This window comes from Vanessa cardui, chromosome 11 (assembly GCF_905220365.1).
Source record: "Vanessa cardui chromosome 11, ilVanCard2.1, whole genome shotgun sequence".
Taxonomy (NCBI): Eukaryota; Metazoa; Arthropoda; class Insecta; order Lepidoptera; family Nymphalidae; genus Vanessa; species Vanessa cardui.
The window spans coordinates 6859954-6874827 of record NC_061133.1 but is presented as its reverse complement, the minus strand read 5'-3'; the positions used below and the strand labels follow the sequence as shown (position 1 = coordinate 6874827).

Here is a 14874-nt window from a genome sequence, read left to right as displayed (position 1 = left end):
CGGCGTATCCATATATTCTGTATATCTTGGTGTATCTGTTTTCTGTATAATCTGTGGTATCAAACGAGCAATGGATTATGGTCAAAGAGTATAGAATGAAGTACCTAACTAGTTCATAGGTGTGTGAATGCGAATGGTACAGTAAATAAATGTATTTATTTTTAAATTGTGGTATTGTTTTAAAAAGATTAATTTGTTAGTGAACTTACATCTAAACTCAATGAGAAAATACAAAAAATAATAACTAATGGTAATAATTATTTCTTTTAGAGATGCATGGTTCGTTAATAAAGTTGGACTCAAATATATTTTAAGGCTGGTGAGTAACTACATACACTTTACCTTGTATGGGTCATGAAGTACAAATATTATCTTATTAAAATATGTTATTATATTACGAATACGTCAATTACTATTATAATTGTCATCTAAAAGACAATACAATATTTTAATAATTTAATAAGTGTACATAGTTGAATGAATAAAGTCTATTTCAACATTATAACAACAACTTATCGTGCTTTTTATTGCGCTTTTTATTAATACTAATTCAGGTCATGTTACGTTAAAGTTAAATTATATTTTTAACACTGGAATTATGGAAGAGAATATTGTAATATTATAAAATTTGATTTTATTATTGAAATATCTTTGCTTACTGTAAGTCTTGTGAGGTCAGTGTTAATGTTTATTTTTGTGTCAACAATAGTTCTTGATGACATTTTGCATCAAGGCTGCTATAAATAATCATAAATTATAATGAAAATTATACATTTGCTTAATAAAGTTGAGAGGATTGAGTTGGGTCTTACAATTTACTAATATTTGCTATGAAAAAACAAAAATTTCATCAGTTTTTACAAAACTATTTTCTACACTCAAAAATAAAAGTTATAATAACAGTTTATAAAGAACTAAGACTTTTTGTCCGCTCTTTTATGCTTTGGTACTTACAAAAACACTAAAGAGCAGACAAGAAGTCTGAGTGTGTGTGAGAGTAAGTGTCATAGAAATACTGTGAAAACAAGGATTATTTTGAAAAAAATGAAATCATGTTTATATGTAAAAAAAGTACATAAGATTCCTTACAAAGCATTTCCTTGACTACCGAGCTTGAAATAAAATATTATAAATAATTAAGTATACACAAAAATAAATGTTCTTTTGCTTGGCCAATAATAATAGTATAAGACCATATATGCCATCCTTATAAAATATTCATTTCTGATCGTTTAATTCATCTGAACGGTCACTTTTGACAAATATTTGTAGAGCATCTCTAGTCTTCCTTTGATAATGACCCGAAACGTGAAAATATTGTGATAATTTTATTTTTCAACAATAGTACAGATTAATTTTCTTCCTTTATTTAAAAAAGTAAAAACTTAAAACTGGTGATACATGCTAGTGTGAAAATAAAGTATTCATTAAAATAAAAAATAAAAAAATTTAGCAATAAAGAGAAAAGGTTCAGGTTCAGGATCAGTATGTAACTTTATCCTCCTGAAGAACAGATTTCACGTTAAAGCCCCACAAACATTTTTTTTTAAATCGCCAGTCATATTAAAACATCGCCGATGTTTATAGTTCGCTGTTATAGGGATGTATGTATGCGGTGGCGCCGCGCCCGTAAAGCAGACGGGTGCGGTCGTCGACCCGATGTGCACCCTCCACCGTTATCGACGGTATATGGTATCTGGACACAGGTTTTACGAATACAGGACAAGGTTCAGTTATAACGTATAGTTCCTAGAATATAAAAAACTTAACATTCTACCTTCAAGTCTTAGATTAAAACGGTTATCAAGTGTACGGTTTATCAATAATGTTTTACTTGTACATTTTCGTAACTTGTCCTACTGTATCATAAAAATGCAATGCAATTATTGTGCATAAATAATATTATAAGTATTGTATAAGTGTAAAATAATTTTAAATTTGAGGTCCACGTTTTATACGGCCGGCTTAAATGAATATGAACAAATAATTCTGAAAGGCTAATATGGTTATAAATAACTCCTACTGATGAATTGTACGTAATAAAAGGACTAATGTCAGGATGCCATATGGCTCGCTAAGGACATAAGAGCTGATAAGACAATTATGAGAAGCGTGAAGTATGAATTCAAATAGAAGAACATTACGATACCACGGTTGAATCATCTTATTTCTGTTGAACATGACGTAATTTCATTGACCTACAAACACACCAGTTTTTTGTTTAACCAAGCGCTTTTTATTTCAAAAAGTTTTTATTTTAAATCAAAACTTTAAAAACTTAAATAAAGAAATCGCCTATCGAATATTCAAGCCTCTTATCCATATTATTTTATGACCTGGAGTTGGTACACGTCATTATGGATGTGTGTTGGTAAACAAAACACGAAATCTAGTGCGAACCTGTTTATGCTAAGGTGGTCAATTAAATGCATCCCATACAGACTACAATACACATTGCTTAATGCTTATTGTATTGAGTGCGATTTGGCACGTATTGGTTCGAAGAAGGAGCGGTGACGGCGCCGCTGTATCATTCGCTGACGAAGTTATTTTCTGTACTATTAGTCACGCGTGTATCCGGCACGGGCTGGTCGCGCACTCGCGTTGCTGTTTTATACGAACTCTATCTCGAAAAATAAAAACGACAAAACAAACCGCATAATTACGACTCTATGTCTTATCATAATTTCAATATTTGCGGTAAAAGATATTTATTTAATAAACGTTAATTTCGTGATAAGTGTCGTGTCAATGGTTGGATTCGCGAACGGTAGAAGATTTGTTTTTTAATTTGTTAAAGGAAAAGATTTAGTTAAAGGTGACGAGTTGCCCTTCGATGTAATGTGACTAATTGATTTTATAGGAAAACGAAATAATATTTAATAATAATTCTTGAGAGTTTAAGAAATTAAGTGGGTCGTTGTTGTCAAAAGGTGACTGGTGTTCGTAAATATTGATGTAATAAACTACATTATCACTGAGAGTTAACACTCTCGCACCGGAGAATTGAATAAGGCAAAGGTATTTTTGAATTCATTTAATGCATATTATAAGAAATTATAAGTTTTAAATGATATATTTAATTGTATTATGATTGACCGCTGTATAATAATTGTTTATTAACATTGGGTCTCTACGACGCTACTTCATGCGATATAATATTTTTTATTAACATATTTATGTAGGTTGGTCACAAAATAATTTTATTCATATAAGTTCATATAAATTATAATAAAAAAGGTTAAGGTAAAAGATTTATTTCATTTATTTACTCCTTTTTTAGGAGTACTTTTTTAATTACTCTTCAAAGTATTATGTTTTAAGTAAAATTATCATATAATTATTTATATTTAGCGGAATATATTCAGTATAGTATTTCTTACGAGCTCCAGTTTGTGTAAACGATAGCGGTTTTAAAGCGCCGATTGTCTGCTCCTGGCCTCGATACGGCGGAGCGTAGGCGCTTTAGCGCCCGCTCCCGCCCACAGGTGCAAGCTTAGACCAGATTTTTTAACTCACTCTACCGACCATATGATGTGATTTTCATTCATAACATACGATTCTAGTATACCTAAGATTTATAAAGTGTTTTTTACTATTAATATCGTATGTATCTATAATATTGCTTAATCTTCTGCTTTGTTTCTGTAGTATATATTTTATATACAAAAAAAAAACCTTCATTGATATTTATGTAAATGTAAGTAGTTGTTTTATTGGCGCTATACTAAAGAGTTTTAATTTATTGTGACTTTATTTCTTCTTTGATATTTATCAGTTTTATTACTCTGCAAAATTGGACGATGCATATTGTTGAATGAACAAAAAATAAATAAGTTGATCGTGCCGTGACCTATGTCAATATTTTATCTCGTGTTAGGAAGATTATAAAGCCCAAGTAAAGTGGTGTGAGGGAATGAGATCCAAAACCTTCCCAATGCTACTTTTAAACTTCATATGAGATTTATTTATTATATCGTTATATAACATAACGTGTTTGTTTCAGGTATTGATCTGAAATCAAAACAAACCAGTAAAATGGATACACGAACGAGTATACTATTTTGCTTGTGGGCGAGCCTGTTTGTTACCTGCTCGGGGCAACGCGCGGAGCAGTTGCTTGCCCAAAACCCTTGCTCCAGCAAGACGACGTGCAGTGACTGTGCAAGGACGCCGTCCTGTGCGTGGTGTTTCGCCCCGGAGTTCAATGGACCGCGCTGTTTCAATCCCGCCATGGAGGGCGGCACCGGCGGCTGTGATGAGGCCTACATATTCAATCCAGACAATCAGCAGTCTATAGATCCGATGTACAATCGTGAACTAACAAGAGGTAAATTTTATCTACTCATAGCGTATCTTTACAATGTACTAAAAACTGTTTTTTTTAAATATAATAATAATATTTCTATAATTACAGCGAAAGGTCGAATGGGCGTAGGTATGGAGTCTTCATATTACGAGGAATCCATGAGTAGTAGTAGTAGTAGCAGCAGCAGCAGTAGCAGTAAGGGTGGCGGGTACATGGCGGCCGGCGCCGGCGGCGAGAACTTGGTTCAAATTAAGCCACAAAGAGTGAAGCTACAACTGCGGATGAGTAAGTGTCAACAGTATTATGACTCATGACAGATGTTTTAATATTGATTTGCTAATGGCGGTCATGATTGTTTATAAACGATTACGAGATTATAATATATTTTTAATGTTTTATTATTAAAAATTTCATAATTCATTCTTCTTAAATAGGCTATTTGACAATGCGAAAAATAAATTTTGAATTATTGTAATCAGTAAATCAAACGAAATTTGAAAATAATACTTAATTTATTTAAAAGTCAATAAATAAAAATGCATTTTTTCAAACGTTTGTCACGTGACATAAAACGCTCCTGATTGGCCGAGCTTCTGATGAAGTCACTTTCTTGTAAACCTTGCTTTTTTACTATGTGTACCACAGTTTAAAATGCAGCAAAGTGACGTTACCGACCCCATTGCAGCGCCATATTGTCCAAGTAGCGTTTTCGCGCGTTATTTAAATATGGAATTTTTAGTATGATATTTTTCGGCAAATATGTACTAGAAATAAAAAAAATCTACTTTTACTGGGTTCCTTAACCTCTACTTAATAATATAAAATGGATTTTAAAAACCAGTCAAATAGCCTATTAATTTATTTAATAATAAAATTTATTACATAAAAAGAAATATTTAAAGCTAAACAATATTAATAAATGATTATCATTATAGATCAGATGCAGAAGATGACGTTCTCGTACGCACAAGCTCAAGACTACCCGGTGGATCTCTACTACCTCATGGACTTGAGTAGGTCGATGAAGAATGACAAGGAGAAGCTCAGTATGCTCGGCAGTCTACTCTCGAGTACAATGAGAAATATCACTTCGAACTTCCGCATCGGTTTTGGATCGTTCGTTGACAAACTCGTCATGCCGTATGTCTCGACCGTACCTAAAAAGTAAGGCAACATTTTTGCATATGAATTCGATCGACTCTCGGTATGTGATTATGTAATGGTATTTAATGAATAATTTATATCTTCCAGTCTAATATCACCTTGCGACGGCTGCGCGGCGCCCTACGGCTACAAGAATCAAATGTCTCTCAGCAACGACACGGACTTTTTTGATGTTAGTATGTTTTCTAGTATCGTATGTGACCCTAGCATTATGTTTTGTTAATCATCAATTTGTGCGGATACAATACTAAAGCCAATTTAACTTGTTATTTAAATATAGTCGTACAATTTCACCAATTACGGATATTTATGTATTACAATTTATTATAATTATACTGCATTTGCCATAGTACAATAAAGTAACAGCACTACATTTCAACTGCTGGACCTAGATTCCTCCAGTGCAGGTGATGTAGGTTTAACTGGGTCACCTTGGTTCATTAGCATAGTTATTGTATTAATTTTAACAACAACAACAACAGCCTGTAAATTCCCACTGCTGGGATAAAGGCCTCCTCTCCCTTTGAGGAGAAGGTTTGGAACATATTCCACCACACTGTTCCAACGCGGGTTGGTGGAATGTACATGTGGCAGAATTTCTATGAAATTTGTCACACGCAGGTTTCCTCACGATGTTTTCCTTCCGCTGAGCACGAGATGAATTATAAATGCAAATTAAGCACATGAAACAGCGGTGCATGCCTGGGTTTGAACCCGCAATCATCGGTTAAGATGCACGCGTTCTAACCACTGAGCCATCTCGACTCATTAATTTTAAAGTACTAACTAAGTTAACCGCCTGTTGCACCTCATGCAACTAATATGTAACGAAAATGTTATTTTTTAGTTTTAGAATTGGGTGCAAAAAAAAATAAAAATAAGTTAGGATCTCTTCGATTTAAAATGAATAAAAATACTCGATTGTATATTGTTAGAAAGCAGTGGCCCGCGCGGACGTGTCCGGCAACCTGGACGCGCCCGAGGGAGGCTTCGACGCCATCATGCAGGCCGTCGTGTGCAAGGACGAGATCGGCTGGCGCGAGCACGCCCGCAAGCTTCTCGTATTCTCCACCGACGCCGGCTTCCACTACGCCGGCGACGGCAAGGTGACACAGACAGATTATACATCCTACTATTACAATGTCCCATTCGTCCATCATATAGTATTCTCGGCTATGACATTATGACGTCATTCGAATGTAATTTGTTTACATCTTGCTATTAAAATGTTTCATTCACAGTGGCGTAGCTATCGTAGGGCAAGTGGTGCAGGGCACCGGGGCCCCGGAGTTCAGGGGGCATTCTAAACTAAACATTAAGCGTCTGATGAAAAACACGACCCCGAGCACAAGATTTCTTATTTGGTATCTACAATTTTAAAGGGTAATTATTAGTTAAAGCGGGATGGGAAAGAGGGGGTGAGGGCCCGATTCTTTTTTATGCACCGGGGCCCTTACTCACCTAGCTACGCCACTGTTCATTCATCCATCATATAGTATTCTCGGCTATGACATCATGCTGTCATTCAAATGTAATTTGTTTAACTTTGTATTATAATTCATAATTTTGTTGCTATATGTAAACTAAAAATTAAAGGGATAGCCTGTTATCTCCTATTGTTTCCTCTCGTTATTTTATTTACTTAAAATGAACAAAAGAAGAATATGTACAAATAAGCCAAAAGTAAGCGGGTGGCTATGTAATCTTCAGTTAAGATTCTAATGTTTCAGTCAGGCCAATCACAGCTCTGCTTTGCTACGTGTGTGTTAGATTTATCATACTTGTCAAAATACATGTTTAAATATTAAAATAATAGTTTTCAAGCTGTGTTATAACACAAGATATAATATTATGCACTTATTTTATTTCTCCTTATCCTATATTATTAATGGTCATTATTTCTTCCAGTATTTTGTGCCAGTAACTTATGTTAAAACTCTTTTTAAACAATGTGATAATAATTTGCAGTTAGGAGGTATCGTGCAACCAAATGACGGAGAGTGCCACATGGAAAACAACTCATATACCCACTCCACGACGCAAGACTATCCCAGTATATCACAAATTAATCTCAAGGTATGTTATCATTTTTTCAAATTGTATTTGTAAAAAAAATAATGTTTTAATAAGAATAACCTTATTTGACAGGTCAAAATTATTATTTTTATAATTATTTAAGTTTGTAAATATTTTATTGAAATACATTAACAATGCATAATTGCTTGGAAACTGGTCAAAGGCGCTGTTATCATATATTTATACATAGAGCAACATTTCATGGGACACATGATATTATGTTGTTTTTGTCATCGTCAGTATGAGAAAAACATATTATTCACAAATTTATCGATTCTCAGTTATGATGTTGTGACTGCAGGTAAAGCAACACGCGATAAACGTGATATTCGCGGTGACGGCGGAACAGATCAGCGTGTACGAGCAGCTCAGCAAGCACATCGAGGGCTCCAGCTCCGGCATCCTCAGCGACGACTCCGACAACGTCGTCGACCTCGTGCGCGAGCAGTACAACGTGAGCCCCCATGCATCCTTACATACCATAAAACTCCATGCGTCCTTACATAGTATAAAATAACGTCCCATACCGCTGTCTGTCCCTATGTATGCTTAAATCTTTCAAACTACGCAATGGATTTTAAAGCGGGTTTGAATGGAAGGTTTCTGTATGTAATACATGGACAATATAGTAAACAATAATAATTTTAGGAGTCTCTAATGCGATGTATTGTAGTATATTTACTATTAGTATTTTATCTGTGCGAAGTCGTGAGGGATCGTTAGTATACATACACGTCGATCACCTATGACATCATCGGACGCCATGCCTTTATTGCCTTGACACTTAACACTTAAATTGCCAAATACAAGAGAATGTTTTAATTCAACAGGTCATCTTAAGCTCTAATATAATAGTTTTGAATTAATTTGTATGTCTTGTACTTGATAAAACATAAGTATTTTGTTTTGTCTATTATGATCTCTATGACCTTAAAAGTTAAAGTTCAAATTGCACTAATGATTGCTAACCTTCAATGCAGCACATTAAGAAATTCATACTGATATTCTAATTTTACCAATAAAATAATTTTTAGCACACAAACGCATTCACATAGCAAGTTAAAATAAATAAGTCTGAATGTACTATTAAAAATAAAAAAATAATATATCATTTTTGTGTTAAGATTTATATAAGAGAAATTTCTTCAATAAATATTAACACAATCTTAATGTAAATAATAACAATAAACACATTAGTTTTTTGTTGTTACAGAAAATTACCTCAACCGTTGAAATGAAAGACACATCCAGTGATGCAGTGCAGATATTGTACTACTCTTCTTGTCTGGGAAGCAAGGACAATATGGTGCAGACCAGCAAATGCGACGGACTCAAAGTATGTTTGGAATTGATCACCTGCTATAAGTAAATAGGGAATACTTTAGTTCAGTACCATTTCCTTCTCTGTTTGTAAGCTGGTTGCCTGTATTTAATATTTAAACTGAGATGGTAGCCATATTGATGACATTCAGTGTTACCAATAAAAAAAATAACTATATCAAATTAGCAAAAAAAAATCGAATTAAAAAAAAAAAAAATCTTATAAATGATATATTTTCAATAGAGATGTAATTAATGTATTTAACTTTTTGTAGGTTGGTGATGTTGTTGAATTCTCAGCTGAAATCACACTCAAAGAATGTCCCAAGGACCCAAGCAAGTGGAAGCAGAGTTTCAGTATCTATCCAGTCGGAGTGTCGGAAAGTCTCAATGTCGAATTGGAAATGCTCTGCGACTGTCCTTGCGAACATCCCGGACATCATGTGAGTCGATAAAGATACCTTTTATCAGTAAAAACTTTTAACTGAATTTAATTTATCAATATTTAATACTATAAAGTATTTTATTTTTTTCGATTATTCGATTAACCAACTACTTATAACATTTGTATACATTGTATGCATTTTCAAACTTCTAAAACAAAATGATAAGCCAATTATACCGCATGCAATAAGGATTTAAATAAATAATCTTACAACTAAAATACATGAGTAGAAATTAACTAACAACAAATTAGTATACCTTCGGTGAGCTCAATTATAATTATAATAATATTAAAAAAGTATAATTATCTAAAAATACATCGCTTTGCATTTTCAAGACGCAAAATCAGCTGCCCTCATTTATAAGTTAAAATTTTTTTATTTTCATTATTTCATATTCTAAAATTAGCTTTTGAAATGTCTCGACTCCCACATGTAAATGGAAGCGTCCTGGTTATAAACTGAACGGTTAACATGCTCTCGATATTGTATGTAGAAAAGAAATTAACAGTACTTTATTATGTTCAATGGAAACATTGCCATTAGGTACGCAATTGATTATTTTTTGCTAGAAACTCGTCGACCCAGTTGCGGTTAAATTGCCCCACTGCGCTGTTAATTATTGTTTACACGATTTTGTTTTTGTTGTTACGTTTTACAGTCCTGCTGCGGTGCTGTGTATATTTGTATACTTAATGTTTTCATTAGAATTGTTGTGTTTTTTTTTAAAAAGAGAGAAGTTGAACAAAGGTTCAACTTCTTTGATGTAGGTAGTTTATCGAGAGAAATAGAAGAGAACGTAAACAAGCAGCATAACTAAGAATAGTTTTGTTTATTTTAATTGTAACTTTTTTGATAGATTATAAATTTCAATGGCAGATATGGCAGCAAGCAGTAAAGTTAAATATTCGAGACTTAAATATTTTATGCCATGCGCCAGCAGCTCTGCTATATATTTCTTAACACAGATCGTGATTGATGTTTCTTTATGAATACTACAACATTAATTCACTTAGTATTTAGTATCAATAAGAAATTTCGCTGATGGAAACATCAGAATCCATTATAACGATCCACTCACGAAGGCACACACGTTACATAATTACCGTGCGCCCGTGTGAGTGTGTGTGTGAACGGAAACATCGGTATCCATTATAAATATACACTCACGAAGGCACACACGTTACATAATTACCGTGCGCCCGTGTGAGTGTGTGTGTGAACGGAAACATCGGTATCCATTATAAATATACACTCACGAAGGCACACACGTTACATAATTACCGTGCGCCCGTGTGAGTGTGTGTGTGAACGGAAACATCGGTATCCATTATAAATATACACTCACGAAGGCACACACGTTACATAATTACCGTGCGCCCGTGTGAGTGTGTGTGTGAACGGAAACATCGGTATCCATTATAAATATACACTCACGAAGGCACACACGTTACATAATTACCGTGCGCCTGTGTGAGTGTGTGTGTGAACGTGTGTGTGTGCGGCAGGCGTACAACGACAGCCCGCTGGTGTGCAGCGGCGAGGGCACGTCGGCGTGCGGCGTGTGCGTGTGCAAGCCGGGCCGCTTCGGCAAGAGCTGCGAGTGCTCCGCGCACGGCGGCGTGTCGCTCGAGCAGGAGCGCGGCTGCCGCCCCACCAACGCCTCCAGCGGCCCGCTCTGCTCCAACCGCGGCACATGCATCTGCGGCGTCTGCGAGTGCAACAAGATGGACGACCCGCTCAAGGTACTACCCCCCCCCCTCGCGCACTCGCCCCTCACCCCCCGACGTCGGCCTACATCGCTGCCTCGCCCCCAGGTGATCTCGGGCCCGTTCTGCGAGTGCGACAACTTCACGTGCGACATGAACAAGGGGCTGCTGTGCTCGGGCCCGGAGCACGGCGAGTGCGTGTGCGGCAAGTGCAGCTGCCGCCCCGAGTACAGCGGGCCCGCCTGCCAGTGCCTCAAGGACCAGACGCCCTGCATATCGCGAGGTACGCTATCTGTGACCGACAATAAGTTACCTGCGCCGGATGGTATCCGGTCCGCAAATAGTATATGGCTCCGAGCGGAACAAATATATAGACATATTTTTTGCATTTTAAACCGGAAATCTTATCTTCGTAAAACATGTTCGAAATCATTGATAGTTGAAAAAAAAATGTTCTTTTTACTGTATTAGATAAGTCGTGTAAGTTTTATACTCCTATACAAACGTTTATTTTTTACACGTTGGGTACTTTCTCGTTCCAATAACGAAAGTAAACTGAATGCCCAGACGAGTTGGGGCTGCTAGACCCCGTAGTGATTTCATTTGATTGTAATATTATCTATCCAATCATCATCTATCATAATATGGGTTTGGTCACGACTTCGTAATATTTATATTTTAAATTGTTTCCCAATAGAAAATGGAAAAATATGCAGTGGAAATGGAAAATGTGTGTGCGGCCAGTGCGTGTGCAATGTAGACGACGACCGACACTACTCCGGAAAGTACTGTGACAAATGCCCGGTGAGTTATTGCTGATCGATACGTGACCAACTAATGATGATAACAAGTAAAGTACAACACAAATTAGATGTAGCATCGGAAAATGCAATGGAATGAAAATAAAACCGATTGCTGCCGATTTACACAACCAATAGAAATAGCTCCCTGTCGCGCCATTCGACGCTATTCGTCGCTGTAGATTCCCGGGTCAGGGAAAGTAAGTGCATGTAAATCGACAGATCAAATTGACGAATATATTAAATCATATGATACTACAAGTTATTACGTTTGTGCAAAGATGATATTCGCGTGAGAAATAAATATCGATAATTTGGGATGGCTTACTCAATTCGGATGTGATCGGTTTTACGAATCTTGCCGATGCGACATCTAAGTTGTGTCGTACTATACATACCTCGGTGTACTGGTGTACGATTGGTACTAACCGTGTGTCGTGCGCAGACGTGCCCCGGCAAGTGCGAGGACTTCAAGGAGTGCGTGCTGTGCGAGGTGCACAAGCGCGGCCCCGCCTACAACCCCGACGAGCCTGCGCGCGACTGCGGCGACTGCAACCTCTTCCCGGAGGTCGTCGAGGGGAAAATCGAAGGTGAGCCCTCCCTAATTAAGCGTTTACCGATCGTTTTATATGTACAATTCAATTTTAGGACTATTCATTTGAAATTTTACTGTATATAAACTTTTAAATATTCAAAGACCTATAAAGATTTGTTGCTTGATTAAAAATATGTTTTATATTGCTAAATAGTTTATTTCGATAGGTTAAACGATTAAATGGAGTATATGCGAGTGTTTAATGTATGAATATTATTTGGGAAACAATGTAGTAGATAATTTAATTTATATTGTTATTTGCAGCAAACGAAACATTGAACGAACATTTGTGCAGTTTTTACGACGATGAAGACTGTCTTTACGTATACGTATACTCCTACAACGAAACCCAACACTTGCACATCCGAGCGCAAAAGGAACACGAATGTCCGAGAAAGGTACATAACAACACTAATAAAATATTTAAAGTATCGCATTATTTAGCGTAATCAATACAAATAATTGTATATTTGTGCCTGCCATACGAACAATCCCCTATTGTTCCTAAAATACTCTTTCAATTGTGATAAAAATTTGGCAAGGTTTTTTCGATCACGCCAGCTAAGGCTCTGGCCCAAGAATACAATGGATTTTTAACCGACTTCAAAAAAAGGAGGAGGTTCTCAATTCGTCGGGGCCTTTTTTTCTTTTTTTTAATGTATATGTTTTTCATTCAATATAAATTATGTAGACCCTTAACCTTCCTGTGCGGTTAAGCTTGTTTATTGATAAATAATTATTGTTTTTTTTTTTTTATAAACCTTGTTAATGATATATTTTAATTATTGTTTCTTGTGCCTGCAGGTATTTATCCTCGGTATAGTGCTGGGTGTGATCGCCGCCATCGTGCTGGTGGGTTTGGCTCTGCTGATGCTGTGGAAGATGGTGACGACTATACACGACCGGCGCGAGTTTGCGCGCTTTGAGAAGGAGCGCATGATGGCCAAGTGGGACACGGTGAGGACCAAATATTATTATTTTCATTATTCGATCCGACTTCATATTAACTGACTTAAAGAGAAATTCATTTCACTTATTATATGTATGCATGTTACTTATAGGCTTCGTTTAGTGTTTGGCAAGTTGTTCGGCGTCGATATTGTTGTATTCGGTTAGATGAATGAGTGAACCAGTTTAACTGCAGGCATAAGGGAGATAACATCTCAATACCCAAGGATGTAGGTCACCATCATCCACCAAGAAACATAAATATTGTAATGTGTTTGAACTTTTTTTGCACTTGCACAATAAGTGGTTGTATTGAACAGAGAGCTAAAAGAGCCAATATAATGTTATTGGATATATTAGAAATAAATATGTGCCTTTTATAATATATTTAGTATTTTGCATTATATTTTTGATGTTTTAACACCGTGCATATATAATCATAAACACAAATCAATATTTATGTTCAATTAATGGTTTAATGTAACCATTATTTTTCTGACTACAATACTTTTCTATATAAAATATTTATACATTTCAAAATATGTATGAATATTGTTGTCTTAAATTTTCGCGATTATTACACATTGAAATAAAACTAGTTATAACGGATTTGAATCGCATATATTAATTATTTTTATTTTTAACATCCCGACGTTTCGAGTACTTTACAGCGTTCGTGGTCACGGGTAGACTGTCACGGGTTATAACTAGTTTTAATTCAACGTATGAATATTATAATTTTGTGTCGTTTGTAAAGTATTTATATAAGGAAGAAATTTTCTCTTTTTTTAGGGCGAGAATCCTATTTACAAGCAAGCAACATCCACATTCAAAAATCCAACTTACGCCGGTAAATAATAATCTCAATAAAGAGATCTGTATAGCTGCTTACAAAGTGTTTACGAAGCTGTCAACACGTTAGAGAAAAATCGTAAAATAAAATGCATTGGACTATAATCTAAAATTCAGTATTTGCTATGATATATTAGACATTTTTAGATGACGTTTTTGACGTATACGTTATAGAAGCTTATGTAGAAGATATGAAGCCTTAGTACGTGCCTTTGAAATAAAATATTTTTTTAATCGCTAAGCTATATCGAATATACCGTATCTCTTATACATTTTCAACATCGTTTACATTACATATTGTAAAATGCATTTTTTTTAAAAAGAAGAATGATCTGTTTAAATCTCAGATTTTTTTTTGTATCTATTTAGAGTACGCTTTTTGTACTTATGTCCAATTTCATTGAGGAAATTCTCTTTTGTAAACAATGTTTTTGTAACTTTACTAATTTTTATTATAAAAACTTTTGTTTTATTGATATTTATAATAAATAACTCTGAATAACAAGAAGAGTGATTGTAAATTAATTATTTGTAATATATATTAAAAGTTTTACTATTTAAAACTTTATTATAAATATTGTTTACAAAAGAAATACCTATTGGAATATGGTTTACGTGTGTGTGTGTTTGACGTATGTACTTATGTGTGTAGGTTGTT

General features: G+C 35.2%; 1 protein-coding gene across 6 annotated transcripts; it reads left to right on the top strand.

The window, feature by feature from the left end:
- The first annotated feature begins 70 nt into the window (after positions 1-70).
- Positions 71-14287, top strand: LOC124533421 (integrin beta-PS). 6 transcript variants are annotated; one of them, XM_047108664.1, is made up of 18 exons: positions 71-136; positions 271-319; positions 4007-4330; positions 4418-4594; positions 5245-5473; positions 5561-5645; positions 6409-6579; positions 7442-7549; positions 7851-8003; positions 8763-8885; positions 9145-9312; positions 10821-11057; positions 11130-11304; positions 11719-11825; positions 12267-12411; positions 12681-12814; positions 13221-13373; positions 14157-14287. In XM_047108664.1, the coding sequence occupies exons 3-18, from the start codon at positions 4039-4041 to the stop codon at positions 14220-14222; spliced, it is 2523 nt and encodes an 840-aa protein (XP_046964620.1). In that variant the 5' UTR covers positions 71-136; positions 271-319; positions 4007-4038; the 3' UTR covers positions 14223-14287. The 6 variants fall into 6 exon arrangements, with proteins under 6 accessions (XP_046964620.1, XP_046964621.1, XP_046964623.1 ...); XM_047108665.1 differs by having other exon boundaries at positions 77-119; XM_047108667.1 differs by lacking the exon at positions 271-319 and having other exon boundaries at positions 85-136.
- The last annotated feature ends 587 nt before the right edge of the window (positions 14288-14874 follow it).

What these genes read in the sequence shown, in the direction of transcription:
- LOC124533421 (XM_047108662.1), top strand. An exon ending in CAATCGTGAACTAACAAGAG is followed by an intron (nt 4,331 to 4,417) that starts GTAAATTTTATC and finishes CTATAATTACAG; the next exon opens with CGAAAGGTCGAATGGGCGTA. An exon ending in AACACGAATGTCCGAGAAAG is followed by an intron (nt 12,815 to 13,220) that starts GTACATAACAAC and finishes TTGTGCCTGCAG; the next exon opens with GTATTTATCCTCGGTATAGT.